Source organism: Bufo gargarizans, chromosome 10 (genome assembly GCF_014858855.1).
Source record: "Bufo gargarizans isolate SCDJY-AF-19 chromosome 10, ASM1485885v1, whole genome shotgun sequence".
Taxonomy (NCBI): Eukaryota; Metazoa; Chordata; class Amphibia; order Anura; family Bufonidae; genus Bufo; species Bufo gargarizans.
Window position 1 is genome coordinate 15,724,302 of NC_058089.1, and position 26,905 is coordinate 15,751,206.

The 26,905-nt window shown below is 42.1% G+C and overlaps 1 protein-coding gene across 2 annotated transcripts in view; it reads right to left on the bottom strand.

Moving 5' to 3' along the window:
• The window catches only part of CD44 (CD44 molecule (Indian blood group)), a 45,333-nt gene that overhangs the window by 3,097 nt on the left and 15,331 nt on the right, over nucleotides 1–26,905 (bottom strand). The window contains exons 2-7 of one of the 2 annotated variants that reach the window (XM_044271168.1): nucleotides 11,160–11,319; nucleotides 10,145–10,284; nucleotides 7,731–7,808; nucleotides 6,569–6,910; nucleotides 4,464–4,619; nucleotides 2,373–2,451 (exon numbers count right to left, since the gene is read on the bottom strand). In XM_044271168.1, coding sequence (XP_044127103.1) covers nucleotides 2,373–2,451; nucleotides 4,464–4,619; nucleotides 6,569–6,910; nucleotides 7,731–7,808; nucleotides 10,145–10,284; nucleotides 11,160–11,319 — 955 coding nt within the window. The remainder of the gene's footprint in view (nucleotides 1–2,372; nucleotides 2,452–4,463; nucleotides 4,620–6,568; nucleotides 6,911–7,730; nucleotides 7,809–10,144; nucleotides 10,285–11,159; nucleotides 11,320–26,905) is intronic. The other variant, XM_044271169.1, reaches the window with a different exon arrangement.

Genomic DNA, 26,905 nt, shown 5'->3' on the forward strand with positions numbered 1-26,905 from the left:
AATAATGTCTCAGGATATTTGGCCTGAGCATGGTCTGTCTACTTGGTCCTTCCTCAGATATCTAATCTAAGGATTCATATATGATGCTATGACTATGTGAGGTCTGGGTAGATTCCATCATCCCAGCAGACCAAAGTTCTCACCTCATGAGTAGAATAGTATTAAATTTTGGATATTGGAAGTGGGATGATGAGGATACATGATATGAAGTTGTCACTTCTTTTAACATCGAAAAATACCAATTAAAACATTCCATGGATGCTAATGTGGGAGCCAGAGAATCAGTGCGGTTTTCAATTAAATTTTTGCAAGGCTTTCTTATGGATTCGTCTCATGTAAAGTGAAATGAAAGCCATGTGTTCAACTTAATAGAAAACAGTGGTCCCGGCATAGCGGAGATGCCAGCAGTTCTTACTTTTTACAACATAGACTTGCTTGCCCAACTTGAGCCATGGGGGGGTTCTGCAGATGGAGAATTACTACCTAAAAGCAGAGCTTGGTGCATTAGGCTGTTTTTTTTTGTTTTTGTTTTTTGGTTAAAATGGCTTACAGTGGGGCAAATTTACTAATCCTTAGTCTAAAAATCTGCCAGATAACGGCTGATTCTGCCTTACTTTACACCACCTATTGATTGGCTTACTTTGTGACAGAATTTAGTGGAAGAATTTTAAGAATTTTGACACAAAATGCTGTATCAGGTTGTACAAGAATTTGGGGGGTTGTTTTGCAAACCCCCCACTTGGCTGGACCTGTAAAGGGAAGCTTAGTCCCCAGCTTCCTGGTGCTGGCTCTCCCCTCCTTCCGGCCTGAAATGCTCCTTTTGTGCTCCCTCGCTGCAAACACCTGGTTTGACATCGCTGCAGCCAATCACTGACCAGATCCCCTTATGTCAGGACAAATGGTCACATGGGGCCTTCTATGCCCCACAGCCTGAGCGCTTCTGCCACTGCTCTACCCCTGGGAAGGGCCCCTTTCCCCCACTGGACCTTCACAAGCAGTATGTCTGCCCATGGTTTTAGTTATTTTTGTGTAGTTTTTGCAGCCAACCAATTGCAGGCAGCAAGGCCCCCCCCCCCCCCCATCTCTGAAGCCCCAATTGTTTGCTTGGTTTGCATGGTGATAAAGTCTGCCCTGCAGATAGCCTCTGTAGAGAGAAGTTGGCATGATTTCCCTTCCCCATAAGCATTTCAACCCAAGGTTTAAGCCACCTATGGTGTGTCCACCAGATGCGTGCTCTCTGACAGTCTATACATAAAGCATGTATGGGCCCCATAGGGCGTATTTATACATTGTTGTGTATGCTACTGATCTAAAGTGATGGCTTCTCCAGATGTTTCCAAATGTCAGACAATCCAGGAGCTGAACTGGCAGCCTCTGCATACAAATTCTTATAGGAAAAAGCTTTCTCATTCTCACTGGACTCTTAAACTTCCTGCAATTCTACTTGGCGGGAATGTTTCTAATCAGGCGCGTGAAACGCGTTATATGCATTCCAGATACTGAGGGCCCGAGATGCTCTGTCCACAGAAGCAGTAGATACAGTAATCGTAGGGAAAGCATAGCAAAGGCATACCACTAGTTCTAATTCTGATGGGGTTGGGGGCCATAGGGTGTCCCTTAGGCTCCAGATCTGGGTGCAACTGCTATCTCTGCACCCCCTATAGCCCCATGGTTGATTAAAGGAGTCTGGTCTATTTATAATTGCAAGGCTTAGCCTTAGGATAGACCATGAATATCTCATCAGTGGGGGTCTGACACACCGCACCCCTGGCGATCGGCTGCTGTGTAGTAGCTCTGGCACCAGCCCTTTTTTGGGACCAGCACTGGAGTAACCAGCTCTGACCACTACACAATGGACAGTGCTGTTGTCCCAGTGCTGGAGCTATTGCAGAACCATTAATCAGCAGGGCGTTCCAGAGGCTCACCGATCAGATATATACCACCTATCCTGGGGATAGACCATGATTATTAAAGTATCAAAAACTCTTTATGGCATGGGCCATGAAGTGTCAATTGCAACGCGAGGTAGTATTTCCCTATCTCCCTGTGATCAGATTTCTAAGTCTGGTCGCTCGCAAGTTTTGAAGTTGTAGGGCGATGGCAATTTTTACCACAACAACCCAGTGAAGCTGTCTTGTGTGTGTATCCTCAGCCTTAAAGGTTTTTGGACCAGATCAGAAACACATGACTGGTTTCTTCCAGAAATGATATCACTCTTGTCCATGGGCTGCATTCAGTATTGCAGATTGGTCCTATTGAAGTGAAGGAGGCGCCCGGTAAGGACAAGGGAGGCGCCATTGCCAGAAGAAAGCATCCATCAATAATTTTTTTTAAGGATAATGTGGGGCGTGTATGGTAGAGATACTACTTACAATCTGCGGGCGTTGATGGCGATGCAGACTGAGAAGACCAGACCCAGACACACCAAGGAGACGCAGACAATCAGCCACTCTGTGAATAACAAAAAAAAACGATAAGTTTAATGCTCAATCATTTCTCCCGATCAAGGAGAGTGGAGTAAGTCATTGGCAGTGACAACAATCAGGCATGTTGAAATTCGACATCACATGTTGAGGTAGGCCCTCATACAGATGATGGTTGGCCTATGTACATCTAACGTGTATGGCTAGCATACAGGGGTCTTCCAGTCTACAATAAATGTAGGTCATCAATTTAAGTACGTAATGAGCTATTATTTTGCAATAGGTTTTACTCTTCTCCATGGTTGGTGTCTTACATGACCCTGACCACTATACAAGGCAGATCTTCTCCCAGCATCACAGCAACGTCTTCTCTCCTGTCTTCATTCCAGGGAACGTCACCGCATGGACAGGTAGGCTGTGACAAATTCCTTCCCCCAGTAATGGCTATGGACCTTCTGTATAGAGCAGGGATGGCCAACCTGTGGCTCTACAGCTGTTCTAAAACTACTAATTCCTACCATGCACTGCTGTAGGCTAATAGCTGTAGGCAGTCTATGCATGCTGGGAGTTGTAGTTTTGCAACAGATGGAGAGCCACAGGTTAGCCATCCCTGGTATAGAGCATGTGTTTAGGGAGGAAGGATTCCAGCATCTGCTACAAACCATCCATGGTGATTTCGAGCTCAGGACTGGAAGAGAAGAAGCTCCGTCTTGCTTAGTGGACTAGAGTTCCGATCTTGAGGTACAGTGTGCTTAGTGGACTGGAGTTCCGATCTTGAGGTACAAAGTAAGCAAAGTATATTGCAAAATGACCATCAATTACCTGTATTTTTGTTAGACCAGAAACCTCTTTTTACAGGACCACAGCGCACAGACGGCCTGACCATACAGCTGTATGGGACCCTCTGATGTAGACTGTGCATATTGGATCTCTTCTTTGAGAGGACCACCGCTCTAGAAGACCATTCTTCATTGCAGTTTTGGTCATCTTAAAGCAGTTTCATGTGTCATTTATAATAATGGTGCTTTCTGGACCCCCTCAGGCAGAGGGGCCAGGCGTGACTGATGCCCCTTTGGTGACACCCTGTAAGGGTGGAGAACTTTTTTTTGTTGGTTTTGGTTTTTCCTCTGTCTCTATTCTTCATTTCTCTAACCCTGGAAAATGATTTTCCATTCCAGTGGCAAAAACACTTCCTAATGTCTATGCAAAGTTGTCCTTTATCTGAGGATTACATTAGTATTACAGATCCTGACTCGCCCACCGGCAATTCTAAATGTCGCACAGATCATGGAAATAACCACACGGCCCTTGTGTATATTCACTTGAAAATGTCTGTACAGAAGATATATCCTGTTTATTGTGATTATGTCCTGGCAGAAGCTGGTCATGGGCAGAGGCGTCACGTCAAGCTTTATGGCGTCGGGGAACAAGGCTGGTTCTGCCTGCCTCTTCATCACCCCCTATAGCTGTGCCTCTTGTTCTAGATTGCGGCATTTCTACCACTGAAATAAATGTCTGTTGTTCCTGATGTATGACTTGGGTCTTGAGGATAGGGTTTCCCCTTTAAGCTTATCATGTCTTAATAGGCCCTATTATATAAGATAAGAAAAAAAGGGTCTGCTTTTTTTCCTCCTAGAAACAGCACCAATCTTGTCTGTGCAACTTAGCCCCATTGACTTGAAGATTGTGTGGGACAACCCTTGTCTAAATGCCAGAGTGGACAACCACTGAACCTCTGGACGACTCTGGGCATCTTGTCATACCCTATTTAACCGTTTTAGGATAAATATGCATCTGCCCTCTGCTTCCCCCGGCAATAACAGCAGACTGCTGATGGGTCCTGATTTGGGGAAGGGGATGTCCATTTCAACTTCCACAAGGGTTATCAAAAAACATTCCCATCTGCTTATAGATGTAGATTTTCCTTTCTGTAATCTGAGAAAGTTTTCTGACAACCCTATGATGGGCAATAACGGTAGCCATATTGGTTGTCCAATTATTAAGAAGGAGATATGACTAAAATACGGCTTGACTCCTTACCTGGAACTGCTGCCTTCCTTCGATGTTTGTTCTTACTGGAGTCTGAACTTCCTTCGGTTGGTCCTCCTAAAGGAGACTTTGGGTCATACTCAGTAGAGTCAGGCTCAGGAGTGATTTCAATGTTGCCCTCCTCATCATCTTCCAAAGGTTTTCCATCTGTGAAATAAAGAAAATGATGGGTAAGAAGAGCATGTGGCCATCAATATGTCCACTGCTATAAGAAATAACCTGTACTACTGTGCAGCATATTATAATGGACTCCAATGGGGATGGGTGGGTCTACTATCTTCCAATTTCTAGACTAGACTCAACACAGCAGGTCCTGACGCCGAGGTCTGTAGGAGAATATGTGTAGGGTGGAGCGAGATGTGATGGTATTACACAAATGGAAGCCTAATAAACAAGAAAAGAGGAGGTAAATTCTAGGGGGCACTGCTCAGCAGCCAATATGGTGGCCAAATGGGAAGCAAACCCAATTGACTCAATAGCATAAGTAGTACATGTCAATTGGCTACTGGGTACAGTGATTTAGTAGACCCTTGATTTATCCGGTGTCCTAATCAATTTAAAGTGGGCTATGAGGTATCTTCTCCACCATAGAGGTAACCAGGGTCAGACTAGCTCCCCCAATTACTGTACCAAAAGATCCTAAATGGGGTCCAAAGGCATGTCTTGAAGCTTCTTAACTCCAATGCAAGATCTGTAACACCACCACCACCACCACCACCACCACCACACCACACCACACACACACACATCATATTAAATTTATAATACTGGCATCTTCCCAAGTAGTAAAAGGGCCTTTGGGGGCCCTTGAGGACAAGGGCCAAGGTGCTACCACTGAACTGGTCCAGATTCTAAGATAAGGGCTTTAAATGGCTTGCCCCAGAATGACAATGTATCACCTATCCACAGAACAGGAGGAAAGTATCTGATTAATGGGTGTCTAACCAGTTGGACTCCTACTGATCACAAGAACAGGTGTCCTGTGTACCCCATCTGAACTGAGAAGTGGTCAAGTAGGAACACCGCTGCTCTATTCTATGTCTATGGGACTGCCAGAGGTGGCTGAGCAGCAGTGCACATGATCAACCACCACTCCATTCAACAGGGTGACACGGGATCCCTGTTCTTGTGATCAGAGTTGGGTTCTCAGTGATTGTTACCTAATCTGTGGATAGGTGATAAGATATATTTCTGGTACAACCCCTTTAGACTTCCAGCAGAAGACAACCTCATTTGGAGGCTACTCTGGAGCCATTCACTTTCCACTATTAAACCTTTTTGATAAAAGATTTTGGCATGGGAGACTCTTCTGCCATCCAAATCTACGATATGTCTCCTAAATTCGTTTTTTGTGTTCATTTTGGAGGCAGATGCAAGAAATTGTGGAATCTTTTGGCTATGTAGCCTCAGTCCATCAAGTCTTCAGATTTTTAGCTACTTAAGAAATGGGAGCAAAACAGAAAAGCACATACACGGTGCAAGAAAACAAGCTGGATCTGGTGGCTAGTACATGAAGCAGAGCCCAAACCGATGGCTACTGGACAAAGCAGACCCAATGACAATGCTATTTCTTGTGTGGCGGTATTGAAAGCTAGCCACAAGTGCTGGACAAGCTCACAGAGCGAATATCTATGGTGGCAAGTGTGCAAAGCGGACCCACAACTGGTGAAAATACTTACTGAGCCCTGGCACCATGGATGGCTTCTACATAAGAAGATGCTGACAGAGCTCAACTGGCATTTTAAAGAAGAAAACATTGAGGAACCCTTCAATTTGGTCAATTTTTGACTGAAATCCATAATTGGGGTCAATAATGTAGATGATACATCTTACGCTGTAAGTGTTTTCCCCAAAAAATGATCAATATACTCACCTTTACCTAATGTTACCTCATCCTGTGTAAAGAACAAAGAGAAATACTGAGATTTGCCCACCACCAATGACAGAGGGTCACCACCAAGAGGACCACCACCACCACCATCCACAGATCTACAAACTACTGGTTCTACATATAAATTTAATAATGCAAGGTCTCTGACCTTTGCATTGTCTTTGAGTCACACACTATATTAAACTACGGAAGGGCATCTTCCTACCATTGAAAGATCCTGTCTCCCGTTGAATAGTTGGATCTGTAGCTGGTCTGTTGTCTTCAGAGCTGGCCAAAAAGTCATCATCGGTCGTCATCATTACTTCGATGAAACCATCATATTCATTAGTTTGATCGGTTTCGTTCGGTCCTAAATTAGGACTCTTAATGCCTCCCTCATCTTCTTTAGTTCCAAGGTGATCGCCTGAATGTTCTGGAAACTCGGTAGACATCAGAGGGTCGATTGTCCTTTCCTCAACAAGACCTCCTTGCTCAGTTAGTGATGAACTTATGTCTTGTCCAGGGTGAGTAGGACTCACTTCACTGGACGGAGAAGGATGGATGTCTCCTAACGTGCGGGAAGAGAGCAAGGAGATACTTACATAGGAACAGTATTCCCTATGGACATTTAGGGTTTACTTTTCCTTCATGGGCAATTGTCATCTACACACACTGGACTAAGCCATAGGCAGAGTCGACTATTCCAGCTTACCAGTAACTAACCAGGGCCAATACTTGAGTTATACTGGATGAATCTACTTATAACCCACCAATTAACTTAGAATTGGTATTACAGGTGACTCTATTCACTATGACTCAGAATGCAAGCCATAAATAATACATGGCTCCATCATATCCTCATTTATCTAGGAAAAATATTCTCCTCTTCAGTAGAATGACTTCCTCCGGGTTTCAGAAAGTAGACAGAGTGGAAGTTTCGCTACACCCAAAAAAATGGGCTATGTATGATGCTTAATATTCTAGAACTGCAAAGTACTTGCTTTTTTTAAATTATTATCTGATTGACGGAAAAAGTCTATTTGCGATGTATCTTTATAGCAGTTGGGGCTTCAAATCCTCTGCATTGACATAAACGATACATTTATCGATGCCCAATGCCATCACTAGGAGGAGCTGCATACTGAAATCTTTGAATTGATGTTGTTGTGTATGCAATAAACTCTTAAGCTCCCCCTAGTGGTGACTGCACAAAGCCAAAATGTCATCATTGCTAAATTGGAAAATGGAGCTCCCATCCCGATAAACACATAATAAATGTTGGACTTCAGCATATGGGGGGGGGGGAAAAAAGAGCGGGCATTCACTTTACGACGTTATCATCTCTCCCATATAATATACAGGAACATTTTGATAAAATAAAGGCTGACCTTCTTCTTCAGTTGGGTCATAGGACGGCAAGCTCTTATTATGGTAGTCATACTGTTCACAGTTCTTCTCGCTTGTTTCTAGAGAAAAGTACAAAAAAAAGAACATTACCTTCATGAACATTTCAATACTACTTCTTCCTACGCCCTAAAAGCCCAAAATATACTAGATTAACTGCATGACATGAACCCGACCGGAGAAATGAAAGTATAAATCTAGGTCTTTCTGCACAAATGAAAGTGAAATGTGTCCATCTGCTTAGGTTGTGACTTTGGAAACCTCTCCCTTTGATTTAAATAACTGATTGCAACTTCAAACATTGAAAAATTAGGCAACTATGCTTCCACCTGCAACTTTATCATGTGCAAATTGTGCGTCCACCTTCAACTTTTATCGTGCAAATTGTGTATCCATCTGCAACTTTATTATGTAGAAATGTATGTCCACCTGCAGCTTTATCATGTGCAACTTGTGCGTCCACCTGCGAATTCATCATGTGTAAGTTGTGCTTCCACCTGCAATGTTTTCATGTGTAAATGTGCGTCCACCTGCAACTTTATCATGTGGTAAAGGGAATGTCATTCCTTGAACGTGACCTTGTGTAGATCCTAATTTTCTGTGTAGATTCATTTAATAAAATACACTGGCCCAGATGTACTAACCCTATAGATGGTGGAAGCATAGACAGGGTTTCTAGACTTGCAACAGATTTATCCCCGGGGCTCAGCCTGGATGATAAATCTGCTGCAGGGATGGACACTTTTATCGGACTCTATACAACTATTGGTTGGCTTACTATGATGAGACAAATTTTTATACCAGAATTGCATCAACGTTTTGGTGCAAAATGGCACATCTTAGGATCTGGCCCTTTCTAGTGAAACTCCAAAGTATATGATAAAGTCTATATCTAGGCAGGGGATTTGGAGCTCTGTATTTGAAAAATTGATCTCCGACTCCTAGAAAAATGTATGAAAAACCAATAAGAACAGAATTTTGTACCTAAATTGACGTAATAAATGAATGTATTTAACACAAAGTAACCTCCACCGTTACAAGGTTTTCATGGATGCACATACACTCACCTAAAGAATTATTAGGAACACCATACTAATACGGTGTTGGACCCCCTTTTGCCTTCAGAACTGCCTTAATTCTACGTGGCATTGATACAACAAGGTGCTGATAGCATTCTTTAGAAATGTTGGCCCATATAGATAGGATGGCATCTTCAGTTGATGGAGATTTGAGGGATGCACATCCAGGGCACGAAGCTCCCGTTCCACCACATCCCAAAGATGCTCTATTGGGTTGAGATCTGGTGACTGTGGGGCCATTTTAGTCCAGTGAACTCATTGTCATGTTCAAGAAACCAATATGAAATGATTCGAGCTTTGTGACATGGTGCATTATCCTGCTGGAAGTAGCCATCAGAGGATGGGTACATGGTGGTCATGAAGGGATGGACATGGTCAGAAACAATGCTCAGGTAGCCTGTGGCATTTAAACGATGGCCAATTGGCACGAAAGGGCCTAAAGTGTGCCCAGAAAACATCCCCCACACCATTACACCACCACCACCACCAGCCTGCACAGTGGTAACAAGGCATGATGGATACATGTTCTCATTCTGTTTACGCCAAATTCGGACTCTACCATTTGAATGTCTCAACAGAAATCGAGACTCATCAGACCAGGCAACATTTTTCCAGTCTTCAACAGTTCAATTTTGGTGAGCTCGTGCAAATTGTAGCCTCTTTTTCCATTTGTAGTGGAGATGAGTGGTACCCGGTGAGGTCTTCTGCTGTTGTAGCCTATCCGCCTCAAGGTTGTGCGTGTTGTGGCTTCACAAATGCTTTGCTGCAGACCTCGATTGTAACGAGTGGTTATTTCAGTCAACGTTGCTCTTCTATCAGCTTGAATCAGTCGGCCCATTCTCCTCTGACCTCTAGCATCAACAATTCATTTTCGCCCACAGGACGGCCGCATACTGGAGGTTTTTCCCTTTTCACACCATTCTTTGTAAACCCTAGAAATGGTTGTGCGTGAAAATCCCAGTAACTGAGCAGATTGTGAAATACTCAGACCAGCCCGTCTGGCACCAACAACCATGCCACGCTCAAAATTGCTTAAATCACCTTTCTTTCCCATTCTGACATTCAGTTTGGAGTTCAGGAGATCGTCTTGACCAGGACCACAACCCGACATGCATTGAAGCAACTGCCATGTGATTGGTTGACTAGATAATCGCATTAATGAGAAATAGAACAGGTGTTCCTAATAATTCTTTAGGTGAGTGTATATGACACATTTGATGTTTTCACCCTTAATCTGGTGTAAAGCTGTCTTGGATGTTCAGCTTGATAATTTTGTGAGTCCTGTCTGGAAAGGGGACATGATGAACATCATCACTGACCTGAGGTATTGTAGCAGTAGACATCATACGGTGTAGTCGCATTACTATGAAGCACATAGACTCCAATGTAACCAGCAGCACATATGATATTACTGGTGATACGAGGGATGACGACACTGCCATTCTCTACCCAACCATACCTGCAAAAAAAAACTTTATTCAATTAACCAAATCTGATATGTTTAAAGTAATTATTTTGAACTATTATACTTCAAAGCTGTATTTACAATTCTGCACACTTTTTAGACCTGAAATCTCTCAACATTCCTTTCTAGCTCAGTGTCCCATAGATATTGTTCAGGTGATTTGAATTCCGGGAGGTGAAGTCTGTAGAAAAATCTCATGTAGAGTAAACAAACGAGATCTCAGCCAAGCTGTTAGGGAAATGTATCATGGGAAGCTAGATGGCTGCAGAATAGTGAGTGCAGCTCTGGAGTATAATACAAGATGTAACTCGGGGTCAGTACAGGATAAGTAATGTAATGTATGTACACAGTGACTGCACCAGCAGAATAGTGAGTGCAGCTCTGGAGTATAATACAGGATGTAACTCAGGATCAGTACAGGATAAGTAATGTATGTACACAGTGACTGCACCAGCAGAATAGTGAGTGCAGCTCTGGAGTATAATACAGAATGTAACTCAGGATCAGTACAGGATAAGTAATATATTTTACAGTACTTTACCCTATGTGTTATTGTATCTACTGTATATATATAAACTGTGGAGTGCGTTTCCTCTAGTGCTTTAACTTGACAAAACATCACAGCCTGGTGGCAGGGGTCATGAACAATGCCTTCTACTCTGCATGGTGAGCACAATTTACTAATATCAATTTACAATTTTTACGAAGTGTTTGTACTTGATGTCATCGTACATTTATTCAAAGTCTCTTGTAATGATATCTTAGTAAAAACTTATATAATAATTAAAAAAAATTAGACAATTTACTAATATCGGGCATTGCGCATTATAAAGGTCCCCTCTGTCTTCTGCCCTTCCTTATGGTTTTACCTGCAGGTCTCAAAGCCAATTTCATGGGCTGTTTCCACCTGCTCTTTTGTTGCAATGATGGCATCAAGTTCAGAGCAGGTTTTCTTGGCTTCCTCAAATCCGAGACTGTATCTGGCAACCTTCTCCACATGGAAAACACCTTGGAACCGACAGCTGATAACTGAAATCAGAGATCAAGAGAAATCGATGATTAGTAAAATGAGTCGCCTGAGCTTATCCTTCATGCTGGAGCTACATGGTGACTAAAGCAGCACAAATTGCAGTGAAATTGCACAACCAAGAGACCAATTTTGCAAACTTTGTACAACTTTTTAGCAGACCCCTCGACATCTCCCAACATTGCCCCAGCCCTCTAAGATGGGTGTGCATGCCAGTACCCAGCCACACAATTTTATCACCTATCCTAGCCAGGGGCGGGTGTCAGGGAATGCTGGGAGGTGTAGGTTTTCAACAGCTGGACAGGTTGGAGAACATTGCTTTCCACCCATTTTCAGCTTGTGCTGTGGGGCTTGGTCAACAATCATCTCCTCATCATCAGAGGACAGGATCATAAAGCTGGAGGCAGATATCAGAGATTTTTGATCGGTTCCCTCCTCCCTCTCTCTGCACAGTAACTACTACATTTCCTAGAGCATACCCACAACACTCCTCAGTAGACGCCAGTGGATCGCCTTCTTTAAAACAAATCCCCGAAACTGCTATGGCAGCGGGTTTTAAAAAGTTGGCTGCCACCATCATCACGAACAGAAAATATAGTAAAAAATGTAGTATTTTTAATTTGTAAAAAATAAATAAAAAATGTACGATAAAAAGTGGAAAAAGTGAATGGAAGGAACGATGCGTGAGTGGATATTTCCACAAGCTATGAAACAGATCTATATGAATGAACACATTTTGGATTTACTTTTTTGTGTAGTCTGCAAAATGCATGTTCCTTCACCATGAAATTCTACTGTGCAAGACATAGCAACAGCTGCCTGCTTCTAAGATCCTGTTCCAGATGAGTCACCACCCGACACTGTAAGAGGGGGGGGGGGGGGTGACCGAATGCAAACAATGCATTTTGTTCCAATATGTTATGAGATCAGTTTGCGGTGCCAGTCACTTCCCCCACACCAGCGGCCGCAAGAACTAGAATGAGATCTGGAGAAAACCACATGCATCAAGTACAACCTTTGGGAATCGCGGCTTTGAGGCTGTAGAACTCCAATGCACAATGTCAAGGGGATATCATCACTTTAGTGGTCCATGGTCCTAAAATCAGACTCCATTGGTGTATTAGGGGAGTTATATGGTCAACACCTCCCCATGTGGCTCAAACCAGTGATTATAGAACATGGGCCAATCCATCTATTCTCTATGCAAGAGAGAAGAGATTGGTGACCTCCCATAGGGATGACTGGAGCGTCATATGTAGGTCTTTGCACAACCTGCCGCTCCATTTATTCAGGCAAATGCAACCACCCGTTCTCCTCATCGTTTTTTTTTTCTTTTTATGGCCTATAAAAATACTGATGGTATCAGACAGGGTTTTGCTTACGTTTTTAAATTTTATTGAGGCCGCTCAGAAATAACAATAGATGCCTATCGCCTTTTATTACTGGTACCCGATAAGGCGTGCAGATGAGCCATAAACCAAGAACCTGCTCTTCAGGATGGCTGATCGGTCCATAAATCCAATAATAATGTCTTGACTGAGTTGGCCTGTTAATAAGTATGTACTTGCTATTCCTTTCACCCATGGAGCAATGTATGGTCTATAAGACTTCTTGTGTCAGCCCTGATATTGTTTGCATGAAGAAGCTATACCACCCAACTTCCAAGATCTAAATCAAAGGGATCTCGCCTAACCTACCGAGCACCCTACTCTTGGAGAAGGCTCTTGGTTCAGCTAGTTTCCTTGGTCACGTTGAAGGATATTGACTATAAGGAAGCTACCTCCACTAGGGGGCCCAGCAGAGATGGCTTTCTGTGGCTTGGAAGAGAGCTAATCTGCATATCCTTTTTCCCAGGAAGCATTGCATGACCTCTAAGACTTCCTTATTCCAGATCTGATGCTCTCCACAAGGAGAAACAGTACACTCTGATACCTACCTACAGTGTATATCTACAGATTATGCAGATATCCAGCCAGGAAGTCTGATATCTACTAATGCAGGACTTTGGGCTTTTGATTTTAAAAAATATATAAAAAATCTACTAATGCAAATAACTGAGAATATATAGAGAACAGTGGCTCACCCTCTTCCTAATATGGGTAAGGTGCACACCCCCTGGTCACACCCTTAGGACCAAATATCAAAATACGTCTAGACAAACAGGTGTGGGGGGGCACACTTCAAAAGACAACACTCAATGGGATAGTGGTAATACACTTTAATATAAAATTTAAGTTAAGAACATACCCCTAAAACATACATAAAATATGGTACATCAATACGTCTGAACCAATCCAATTCAATGCACACTCAGTTTCAGGATGTAATATAATATACCCGCCGAATAGCTATATATGGCAATGTAAACTATTGTCCACAATCAGCGATGCTGTCCAAATGAATTCCAGAAAAAGTCCAGCAACTACAAGCTTTAGAAAATAATGTCCCGCAAGTAGATAGAGCAGATGTATGCGTTTGCGTCCACTAACTGCCGAACTAATAATCGGCCTATTCACTCCAGTGCACTTCTAGTGTAATGCCCGTAGTTAAGAGCTTGAAAATGCTTTAATACAATGAGATTTGTGCTTCAAAACGAACCCGGTCTTACCCGTCACCGCTGCTGTAGCGTTGGTCCAGGAGGCCGCACACCCGCAGCGTCCCACGTGGTGTGCTACTGCCTGTACGCGGCATCCCACGTGACCTGGTATCCAAGGGGACCGGATGCAAGCTCGTATGACGTCTATCTTGTGCGTCAGCTTCCACTCAATGCTCTTTATTCCGTATCTCTTTCTTTTCCTTGCCGGCTTTCTTGCTTTTCTTTACTACTATGTAGATCAACGCTCACTCTAGACACCGCCAGACGCGTTTCGGGGTCTCAAGCCCCTTCCACAGTGGCCTACTGAGTGAACGGATCCTCACTCTTTATAGGTGGTCAGCTCCACCCTCCTTACTCCATATTGCTTATGCTCTTTCTACTCTGTGGGGTGGATTCGCTTTCAATGAACCGGATTCACATCCTTATATGTGCCCATTTAATCATACATTTTATTTAAAATACTTTAAAACAATACATTTTATTTGAAATACTTTAAACAATAAAACAATACTTTAAAACACTATATGGGGTATATGTATTTATTGGTTTAAAGTATTTTAAATAAAATGTATGATTAAATGGACTTTTTCTGGAATTCATTTGGACAGCATCGCTGATTGTGGACAATAGTTTACATTGCCATATATAGCTATTCGGCGGGTATATTATATTACATCCTGAAACTGAGTGTGCATTGAATTGGATTGGTTCAGACGTATTGATGTACCATATTTTATGTATGTTTTAGGGGTATGTTCTTAACTTAAATTTTATATTAAATTGTATTACCACTATCCCATTGAGTGTTGTCTTTTGAAGTGTGCCCCCCCACACCTGTTTGTCTAGACGTAATGCAAATAACTACAGTCAAAGCTGATATAGACCTGAATGGTTCCAGCAATTGGACTTGTACAAAATTAATTTATTGCACTTTTTTTTATTTCAAAGGGTTTTCCCATCATAGCTAGAGACATACTTTTACAAAAACATTCAGCTTTAGGCCTACCTACTGGCTCCAATAGATGTCAATATAGGTTTTGAATCGACAGGACAAATTTCAAGCCTCACTTTTGTATCGTTATCGTTGTATATTGTCAGTGGAGTCTTTTATGATCCTTCGAGGATGCAAATTTAAATCTATCAATCGTTCTATAAATAGACACATTTTGGGGGAGAACCCAAAGAGAGATGAAGGAAACCAGTTGAGATATATGATGTGAAGTAGTTTAATGACAAAAAAGAATAGGTAATCCTGTCGTATAACGAAGTTAGAAATAACATCTTAGCGCCTATTAAAAAGAAAGCGTGTGCACAGCCCAAGCATCGGCAGGAGTCACAACCATTCTCCTCATCTTTACAGTATATTTGTTCTAAACCAAATACAAAATACATAGTAAAGCCTAAAAACAGTGCATTTATCGGGCTGATTATCAGTAGTGAACATTAGTACAAACGCTCGTTCCCGATAATCAGCCCATGTAAAACGCTCAGTCATCTGATGAAATTATTGTTTTATGCAGAAACCTCAATCATCGTTTCTGAGCAGTAGATTGTCCTTTGTAAACCAGACCCAGAAACAATGAATCTGTATGAGGACAAGTGATGGCAGCAGCTATCGCGCATCCCCGTACAGTGGAGGTGATCGAAGCATGTAAATGCAGCTCTTACTTTCACTGACGAGCAGGTTATTATCAGAGACGAGCAGTCCCTTCCCGTGTAAACATGTCTTGTGCGGTCTGCCTCTTTGTACGCTCCTCATTGATACATCTTTCGAGGCATGCAACTTTTTGATTTCTCCCTGATGAAGCCCATAGATATATTATTGGTTTGACTTCTATGTTATTTGACTGTAGTGGTAGAGTCTCCAGTCTCCCAAATGTCTCAGTCAACGGTAACTTCTGATATGTGCTGTGTTGTGCACACTAGGTTGAACATTGTGGATCTAAGTGGCTTCTGTGGTCTTCCAATGTGTTGTAAGTTCTTGTTCTAGCTTCCTTCAGTGATCATTTTCAAGGACTATTTCTATAACTAAGGGTGTGACTGTAGGGACAAATAACATTTGACACAACATTTATTAACTTTGAGGCTACTTTATGTGTGAGTTGAGCCCCAGCAGGTCCTGAAAATGCATCTTAATTGCACATAATTGTTCTAGGGCCATCTATAACCCTGGTCAGAAACCTGGTAAAGGATGTGGTGTGGGTAGAAGCTGGAATTCCTGAAGAGGGGCACGTCACTGGGTTCCTGGGGTCTGATCCACACAAGTTTGGAATGGTAAGTACATTACATACTTTCTCCCTCAGGCATGTTATGAGTAATTACAGACCTGCTGGATCCCACCACTACTATGCCCACTACTTTTTGAAGTCTTATTTTTTCTGTAACCCTCAACTGAAGAACAGTGCCCACATTCAGTAGATGCAGAACAATCTGACCCTTGAATTTTGATGGTTTGAACTACTTTTGGATGGTACTGATTTTCCTTGTGGAGAGACATTTGGTAGGCAGTCCAAACGGCAATGCTCCCTGGGAAAAAAAATATGCAAAATAGCTCTAAACTGTCTCTCTACTGCCAGACGTTGGTTGCTACCCTGCTATTAAATATCTAATCCGTTATAGAACCTTGAAACAAACCAAAGCTTTGGCCTTTCATACAACATAGTCCAGGGATCAGCAACCTCCAGCTGTTGTGATACTACAACTCCAAGCATGCTCCATTCACTTCTGTGGAAGTTCTAAGAACAGCTGTACAATTGTGCATGCTGGGAGTTGTAGTTTCACAACACCTGGAGTGCCGGAGGTTGCCGACCCCTGACCTAGTCCAATAGAAAAATAAAGTCACAGATGGAGCCAGGGCATCAATGTCTCCTCTACCCAAGTAAAGATTTGTCTTACAAAGACCTCCTTCAATAGACTCCATGTCTCGCACAATAAAAAAAAAAATTGTGATGGGCGGCATAGTCAATATTCGAATTTGCAATATTTCGCAAATTTTTGGCTAAATATTCGCCATAAATTCGAGAGTTCGTGATCTCCAGTCATTGTTTACTTGATTGCGAAAATCGGCAATGTAATATATTCGCGATTAGAATATTCAACACTATTCGCGAATACGAATATATAGCACTATATTCAAAATATTCGCAAATTCTCGAAGTGGCGATATTCAAGATTTAAAATTTGCGATTCGAATATTCGCGCTCAACACTATAAAATAAACTAGATCATATAAAACACCAGAATCTCCAACACAAGAGCGGTCGCAAGGAATAATACTTGGATACACTTATCATGGAAGCTTTTCATAGTATCCTAGTCCCAGAGATTTCTAGAGTATGGAATCTTCTCAAATGTATACTTTTTCAAAATGTAAATTTAAAACTGTAACTAAATTACCATAAATAAAATACACAGAAATTCTAAAATAAATCTATAAAATGTATCTGTTGTACAGTCCTTTACTAAATTATATGCAATAATGCAAGGAGCATAGGGTGACATTTGGTTCCTGGTGACAACTTTGACACAACCTCCATAATCTTCCATCTTCAAATTAACGGTCAGAATTTTTTGCCGGACCTATGAGTCCTGAGGTTGCATCGTAATCCAACTACTTTATGGCGAATCCCACATGACCATCTACCCTTTGCCCAGACATTGACATAACATGGACAAATTTTTGTGATGAAGAAAAATTATAAATGGTACATAATAATTAAACACCAAAATAAAAACTTAAAAAAACTCCACCAAGTTCCACATTGGTCCTTTAGCCTCCCTAATGAGTAATCATCGAACTTGCAACAGCTATTTGAGCACAATGGCCACCCTCAGCTCGGTCTGCCATGCAGTAGACTGCCTCTCCGTGCTACACAGTCCTGTTTTTGGCCCCGCAATGGAAAACAGACGCATGCAGAACACTCAAGATAGGGACATATTTGAAAGAGCACATGGACAGTATGCGCTGCAAAAAAACTTTTTAAGAACTGAAGTTTACAAAGTAGGTGATCACTTAAAGGGGTTGTCCACTTTGGACAATCTCTTTTTGTTAAAGGGGACCCCATATGATGAGCTGATCACCGATTGTCCTGTAATCTGCATGGGAACCTAACAGTTGGGGTTTAATTTCCCTGCAGCACCTCCGCAGGTGAAAAGAAGTATTAAACCGTTCTCATTGCTGAGTCCTCCAAAAACCAAAAGCATTACCCGTGATCGCTCTCCTCTCTGGCTAATAGATGAGTGAATGGTATGTTACTCTATTAACTAAAAAAAGATTGCATAAAGAGACAATATGGACAGCCCCTTTAAATAGGCAAAGAGAACCCAAAAATGGATTGATATTGGCGCTGTTATCCCATTGCAGTCCAGACACTTTGATGGCTGGTCTAATCCATGTATAACAGTGGCTCTTTCGGGACTGTACAAGCCCCCATCCTCACTCATCCCTTTAAATAAACTTTATTTGTACTGCTCCAGTGGACAGAAAGACGATGAGCTGTTTACTTGTCTCTGATCTTGCATTATATATATATATATATATATATATATATATTTATATATTAGTGGCGTCTACGTCAGCTTGCTGTACTACTTTCATGACAGCGATACACGTCTTTCATCTACAACGCTTATAATTATTGTAAACTCCCAGTCCAATAAACTCGCTCATAATAGGACACAATGTCTCAGAGCAGTTAATTCGGGATTGTCACGTTTTTTTGGTGCCGTCTGGAAACTCACTTTACCGGCCATTACAAGAAAACATATTAATCATAATACACATGAATAACTTCTGGGCCATGTAAAACTTTCCTTTAGAAGATTAAACACCAGTAATATGATTAAAGGAGGTGGATAAGATAAGAAAATCCCTTTTTTTTTTTTTTAATAGCGCCACCTTTGTCTATTGGCTGAATCTGGTATTGCAGCTCAGCCCCATTGAACTGCAGTTTGTAAATCCTGTTTCTTGAGTAACGGATGTTACTTTTTTTTTTTCCAGAATTGTGGACTGGTTGAGAGGGTTCATGTGATACACCATGGTTCCCCCTCATATGGCAATTTTTGGGAGTTTGTTGGGTGTAGTTGTGTTCACTAATAGAAGTCTATTAGGTGGCACCTACCATAGAGGCAGGCCATGCAGCTTCCATGGGGTTTAGGGGTAGGGGTCCATCTCTCTTGCTAGTAGATGTCAAGAACATGTGCAGGACTCCCCTCTCCAGAGAAACCACAATGTCGGCAACCAAGGGTGTTGGAATCGTGCCAAGCTCTGACCTTTCACAAGTATTCCACTATTGTATATCGAAGCACAAAGCTTTCTATGTCCTTGAGTTGTTCCAGAATGAATCTGATTCCTCAAGACTGACTTTTCTTTAGTTGCTTCGTGTGTTCCTACCAGCGACAATATACAATTAACTCCAACTGAGATGTTTTGACCGCCTTTGAAGCGTTCCCTTGTCCTCCAGAAACCATCAATGGATACAACCTGCCTAGGACTTCCAAGGTTCTTACATCTATATTCTTGGAGCAAATAACAGCCACTGACGGCTTATTCTTTGACCCCTTGCGGCTTGGGTTGACTATTTTGTATTCAATAAAAAATAGATGTTTGTAGGCTGCTTCCTTCTGTTCTTCCTTCCATACATTTTCCTACCTAATTTCCTTCTTTCTTCTCTTTCTTACGTATTTCCTTCCTTCTATAACATCATACTTGGCAATAATCTAAGGTCTCACAGATTATTTCTACATGGTTTTGAGCTCAGAGTGCACATTTGTCCATCCTTACTACTTTTGTAAAATAAAAATAAAAAATTGCAATTAACCTAAATACCCAGGGTTATTAAATCCTTCATCCTTGCCTTTCTTTGCCCCTTCCTATCTACCTCCCTCCTCTCTTATTTCCTTCCTTTGACCCTCCCTCCCTGTCTCCTTTCTTCTTGCCTCTCTCCCTTATTCCTTCACTCTTTCTTCCTTTGTCCCTCTCTACCATCATTTCTTCCTTCCTTCCTTCTTCTTTCATTCCCTTGTCTCTCCCTCCATCCTTCCCTCCTCCCTTCCTTTGTTCCTTCTGTTGGAGAATCAGGATTAGATCTGATGATCCGCCATGTTTTCTTAGTCAGACATCTTGGGCTACTTTCACATTAGCGTTTTTTGCAGATCCGTCATGGATCTGCAAAAACGCTTCCGTTACCATAATACAACTGCATGCATCTGTCATGAACGGATCCGGTTGTATTATGTCTTCTACAGCCATGACAGATCTGATTGGCTGGCAGGGAGCTGCTGGCTACAGCAAGTGTGTATGGGAAGTGAGGGAAAGCAGTTTTGGCCTCAGAGAAATGGCAGAGGAGCCATCTTGAGAAGGTCCTCATATTGTAAATGTTGAAACAGCCATAACTAAGGGAACAACTCAAGGAAAACAGTGGTATGTGAAGAAACTAAAGATTGCTTTATGCATAATGCTGCTGCAGCAGTAACATATGCTAAAATAGATTTTTTTTTTAATGAAAACATGACAGTTATATTTTAAAGCTTAGCTAAATAGTCACCTTGAATACTGATGTACTGTTGCTAAGAAAATAGAATTCTTTAGGTGACCAATTAAAGCGCATGTTTTCTGTTTTAGGAAGAGCTAGTTATGAGATCATGGAGTCTTAGTGACATATTTATGTCCTCCATAGCTTCTTTTAGATACTTGTCGGCTGCTGCTTCCCACTTCCATCTACCTCATGTCATATTCTGCATGACTTTTATATTTATTTTAATGCTGTCTTGCTGCTCTTGTCTTGGAATAACCCAAATAATGTTCTCAAGAAGAAGTCTTCTCAAGAAGTTTTGTGTTGCTGCGGCCAATTTCCAACACCTTCCTTCCTCCCTTTCTCCCTTCTTTTCTTCGTCCCTCCCTTCTTCCCTCTTTCCCTCCTTCCTTTGTCCCTTCCTTTCTTCATCCCGCCATCCTTCCATTCCTTCCTTCGTCTTTTCCTTCCTCCATCTCTTCCTCTCTCTTCTCCTTTTATAGTTTGTTTACAGTTCATGCAACACTTTGGTCCCCCCAGGACACCATCATATAGAGATGTAAATATACATTGGTCCATTGAAATATTATCAGTCTTCCTCAATTTTGACCCAAATCAGCTTATCTACAACACGATGGTTCCAACTACTGACTAAAATGGTCCACATTTGACCAAAAAAACAATATAAGGGGCTGCTAATATGAGGGGGGAAGGTTTTGATGTCCAAAAGGGCTCATGATGGCTCAAAACAAATTCACAAAACTTCCATAAGAAAATATAGGAGCCCACTGGTGAGTGGCTACCAACAGATGCCTCAGCAATAACCAATAAAGGACCAAATCTATAAACAACGTTAATGCCGTTGCCCACTTTGGACAACACTTGATGATCAGCTCTTATCACTGATAGGACTTGCAATAATATTACCAGGGGAATGAACCACTGTAGTTTTTGAACTCAAGGTGCTGGATGGATCCTCTAGACTTTTTTTTTGAAGCAGCTTTCCCTTTTTTGGATAACATGTGGTGGTCTTATTTCAGCATACTGCCCCCCCAATAATCCCTTTCTTAGCCCTAATGAGGCATATGTGTAGGGATTGCCCAAAAAGAACACCACCTTTAACTTGCGTTAAAATAAAAGCTCAGACCGAAACCATTTTTATTTGTGTACAGACAGCTGAGACTAACGGCACATAGTGACAGGACAGGGTGTTTTGGCACCTTAGACAAAGATATGAAACTGCACCCATCACCCCAGACTTTAGGACATAAATAGAGATTAACCACACAGCACATCTCGCGTCGAGGCTTCTTTGTGCTTTGACGGATGTAAATCCTTTTAGTGAGCCACTCCTTGTCGATGGTTAGCCGGTGACTAAATCCTATTAACAATAAATTTGCACTAAAGTCGCACTTACTACAAGGCTAACACTCTTATGGCACGTTTCACCCCAAGCTGCTGACTCTTCTGGCTTTGTATAGACAATCCTGTGGGTGAGTGGAAGGTATAATACACTGGTATAAGATCTAACTCCAGCACAGGGTGCCAAATCCTTGTTCAAGATGGTCAGTGTTGAGGAAAGACTGCTCATGCGTGGACCAGGTGTCTCGCTTGGTCACAGTAGCCGTAATGAAGAAGCTGACTCAAAAGAGAAGAAGTTATGGGATGGTCTTATAATGTATGGACAGCCTTTGCGCCCCCTGTCCAGTTCTGTCACTGGGAAAAGCTTTTTTTTATGTTAGGGCACCTTGACTAGCAAGTTGCATTGAGCCCTCAAGGCGTTATAAGGATCACTCCAACGTTTGAGCTCTATTAACCATTTGATATAGCCATGTTTCACCTGGCATAGTCCTCTTTCACACCCAAGGCCAGGTGTTCCAGCAGGTCCGGCAGACAATGGACAAAAACTGGTGCACACAGCAGTTTTTGTCTGGCCAATTCTCTGCATATTTGCTGGGTAGCAGCCAGATGTCTCCCCTACCTGATTATAGTCAATGGAGTCCAACTGAAAGGCGGTAGTTTCCGGCAATGCGGCTTTCTGTTCCGGCATAGAACAGCCTGCCGGATTTGCCTGCCACAAGGGTGAAACTAGCCATACTTCCCTGCATTCCTAAATTTGAGTCAGAGAGCCCATATTTGAAGACCTGAGGGGCATCCATTACTACTACTGGTCCTCTGATTGGCCCTTTCAATGGTTGCCAGTCATGCTTTGATAATCCATCATATAGATGGCGTAATCTAAATGGGATGTATCATGAAAAACAAAATCCAAGATGCCCCTTTATAATCTAAATAGGACCTATCCTGGAAAAAAAATTCCTAATGCTCCTTTACCAATGCAACCTTTCAAACATTTCTGCAAATGTATTGCTTTTCCTTTAAAATGTGGTTCCCCCCAGGCACTTGCCTATCTTGCTTAAATGGTAGAAACAGTAAGCCAGGATGTGTAAAGCTTAGCTAAATCAGTCAATGATGGGAACTGGGAATGTAAAACGTTTATGGGGAAAATCTTGTATCTCAGGGTTACAACTGATTATTTGAGGATCAGCTGGTTCTAGACTATAACGTGGCATTATTTGCTTTTTTTGGGAAGGTTCATCTTCCTCACGAACACATCTGCTAGGAGACTGTTGCTATGCCATGTATCCCGAGATAGAACACACTGTCAGGTCATTCATTATGGGTTACTTTAGCTTTTGTAAATGAATGTTATTTTTATCCTCAGGAGTCTCTGAAGATTACAACAAACTCTGAAAATATGTTCAGCATACAGATGTCATCCTCACAATGGTGGAGGCCGGCCTGAAGACTTAACTCTGTTGTGGCCAGGTGTGGGGAAGGGCATCCTTTGCTGGAATATTTGTATGGAGTTGACGATATTAAGTATAGTTGATGGTGGGAGGTATGAGGTTAAGACCAGTAAGTAGAAACTGTCTCTGCTTAGGTTTAAAAGTTAAGTTCTAATTAAGCACATTTTAGGGGAACATCAAGTGTTGGTTTTACTTTGGATACAAAAAGTATACACTTATATTCAGGTGGTTTTATTCTTATGTATGTTCTGACCCATTGAGACATGGACTCCTCTAGACCTTGGAAGATGTCCAACAGTAACTACTTCAGCAATTGTGCTAGAGTAGCTCTTTGATGGCTTCAGACCAGATGTGCTGGTGTTCCCCACATGCATCAATGTGCTTCAGGCAACCATGACCCAGTCACCTGTTGTTCTTCCATGGAAGGTACTATGCGATGTACTATACTTCTGGAAGGTACTAACCACTGCATACCAGGAACACCTCAGAAGACGTGCAGTTTTGGAGATGCTCAGACCCAGCCATCTAGCCATCACAATTGAGTCCAAATGAAAGCTGCTGAGATCCTTACACTTGCCCATTTTTCTTGTTTTCGACCGATCAACTTAAAGAACTGACTGTTCACTTGCTCTCTGGTATATACCACGCCTTATCAGGTGCCATTGCTACCAGATTATTAATTCATTATTCTCTTAATTTATGATTGGTTAATGTTATGACGTCTGACCAATCACTAGTGGTATGGACTTATTTTTGGCACTTTTGAAACTCGAACTCCTACCAATGAGCCCAAGCTTTTGCGTTTGAAAGGTTTCCCCATTTGACCAAGCCCTTCAATATGCCCTGAATCTTAGAAACAATCTTCTTCTCAGAACATTCCTTTAAGAGCCAGGGCCTTTGGGTGTCATGTTATACAACATCTTGGGGTAAGCCCAAAGAAGCTGGCCACACATCAGTAGGAGTGGTTCCAGTTGAGACAATGTCTTAGTTATTTTGTGAACCTGTCTTTAAGACGGGTCCCATAAAATTTGTGCATCTTAGAGAAAAAATACAGGGCACAAACTGCACCTGATAGAACTTCCCAAAGTGCCCATGATGGTACTAAGAATAGCTTATCATATATGACCCATCATGGGGCTAAGACTAGCTTGTCGTATAAGATCCATCATGGGGTTAAGACTAGCTTGCCATATATGACCCATCACAAGGCTTAGAATAGCTTATCATATATGACCTATCATGGGGCTAAGAATGGCTTGTTATATATGATCCATTATGGGACTAAGACTAGCAGCTTGTCATATATGACCCATCATAGGGCTAAGACTAGCTTGTCATGTATGACCTGACCTCGCCATCTTTGATGTATCCAGAAGAACCAATAAGGGTTCTATAAAGCACTTCTTTGTAGCCATCTTCTTCTGTCCCTAATGCTATTTTAGTGGTGGTGCAGTCTGCATTTTAACTTTAATAGGAATGTACATATCCATAGTCTTAAAGGACCCTGTCCAACTGTGTCTATAGATATGTGTGTATGTAGTGCCCTAGAGCAGGGAGTACTTTGATATTTAGACATTTGTGGTAATTTGCCTATATCCCCTATGCAAAGTTAAAACTTCTTACGTTATTTCTCTTGAAAGGGTTAACTTATACTGTTTAATACTGTGTAACTGCATTATATATATGTTGTAACATATATCCTGTTCATTATTACTGTATTCACATGGCTCTGTGGAAAGGGTTAATGAATACTAAGAGACTGTTAGGGCTTTGATTGAGAAGCTGGTAATTTTCCACAGTTATTACCATAGGGTTTAAAGAAGACCATGTTTTGGAGGGAAAAACCCAGACTTGTTTACCACCAAAAGCAGACAAACTGACCTTTTGAATGTCTGGCTTTAGCGATGTTATGTCTGGAAACTTGTTTTTGTCTGGAAAACCTGCTGTGTCATTGCCATTGAGTATCATTGAAGCTCTAATGTAAGTCTATACCAGACTGGAGCCAAAACAATGTATCTGTTTGTGCTGAGTTTCTCCACTCCATCCCTCCCATTAGAAGGTTCTAGTCTAGCAAAAACAGTATATAAGGAGAGCAGTCAGAGCCCCTAGTGTGCTGCAGTTAGGGATCGGTGCTTGGAGGGGAGACTCATGCTAGCCTGCATGAGTGACCAGGAGAAGACGCTGAGATGGGTCACCATGGATCACCAGCCCTGTGACGAAGGAGCCATCTGGACTACTGAGCTACAGACTGTGGGCCCTTGACCAGGATGCCAGCCTTCTGAGAGAGAGAGAGAGAGAGAGAGAGGGACAGCTAGCTCAGGCCTTTCCTCAGCATCAAACCCTTCTTCTGCCATGGAGGACACTCTGCCAGACTACTGAGTGACCAGAAGAAGACGCTGAGACGGGGATACGCTGCCACAGACCCTGGATCACCAGCCTTGGACCAGGGTACCAGCCTTCTGAAGAGAAAGAAGGACAGCTAGCTCAGGCCTTTCCTCAGCATCAAACCCTTCTTCTGCCAGGAAGAAGACTGGAGAAGCCAGCACTATGCCTCGCCTGTATTCTTTTGCACCTGAATTCCTCCAGTAAAGAAGCGCACTGGTTTACTGCAGACCCTGACTCTCTGGACTTATTTCCCATTGGGGTGCACCACGCCTTACCATCCCTTCCGGAGAGCAGCAACACATGGTGTCACCTCGACTGTGTCCTGGGGATCCAGCATAGCGTTAGGGCCACCCCGAACCCGGCCACTGCATGTAAGACTTTAAATAGTTTATAGAGATTAAAATTCTCACAAAAACATTTCTGGAGCCACTTGTAAAATTATAGTGCTATAGAAGCCCAAATGTCCTCTTTTTTTCTCTCCCTGCCATCTCTAATCTAATCGAGAACAGATCCATCACCACCATGACTCCGTCCTAAAAGAGGTCAATAATAATACCATTAAAATCGTACACCCTGAAGAAGTTGCACGCCAGAGTCACAAGACGCAGAAATAAAGATATTGTTTAATTGTATTTTTTTTTTACCGCCAAATGGGTTTCTGTTAACCCTTTAGATGTGTTTTGGCTGGCCATCGCTCCCATGAGGAATGCACTGTAAAATTCCACTGCCTGCTTAATGTCATCAAGATTACACCAAAAGCCCCAGAGGACAATTACATCCGTGCAGAAAAACAGGTGTGTAGCGTTTCTCTGGCATTAACACAGGGTTTCGCCATACCTGCCTAGAACTTGCAAAATACTGCAGCGTGACACCCATGTGTGAGAATGAAGTTAGTCTTGGCAGAATTAAAGTGGTTTTCTTTTACACATCCCAGAAGTGCATTATATAGCCAAGAGCCCGGAGCGTCCATTATCTATAGCTTTAGCGGGGAGACACAGCTCTATTACATTATAGCTACCGTTAAGCAGAAGTCTGGATTACCACCTTCTCGAATGAGAAACGTGCCTGTGGATCGAATGATTTCCAATCTGGTTGTGATATATCTTTGGCCACTAGATGTCAGAATAACTGGGATACACTCCTGAAGACTATTGTGCTTTACAGCCTGCTGTAAAATGCATTTTTATCATATTACAATGGAATATAATGGTAGGAAAGAGGAGCTTATACCTTATACTGAAGCAGGCCATGGCTTTTATAGAGAATCATTTTATAGAATGATCTC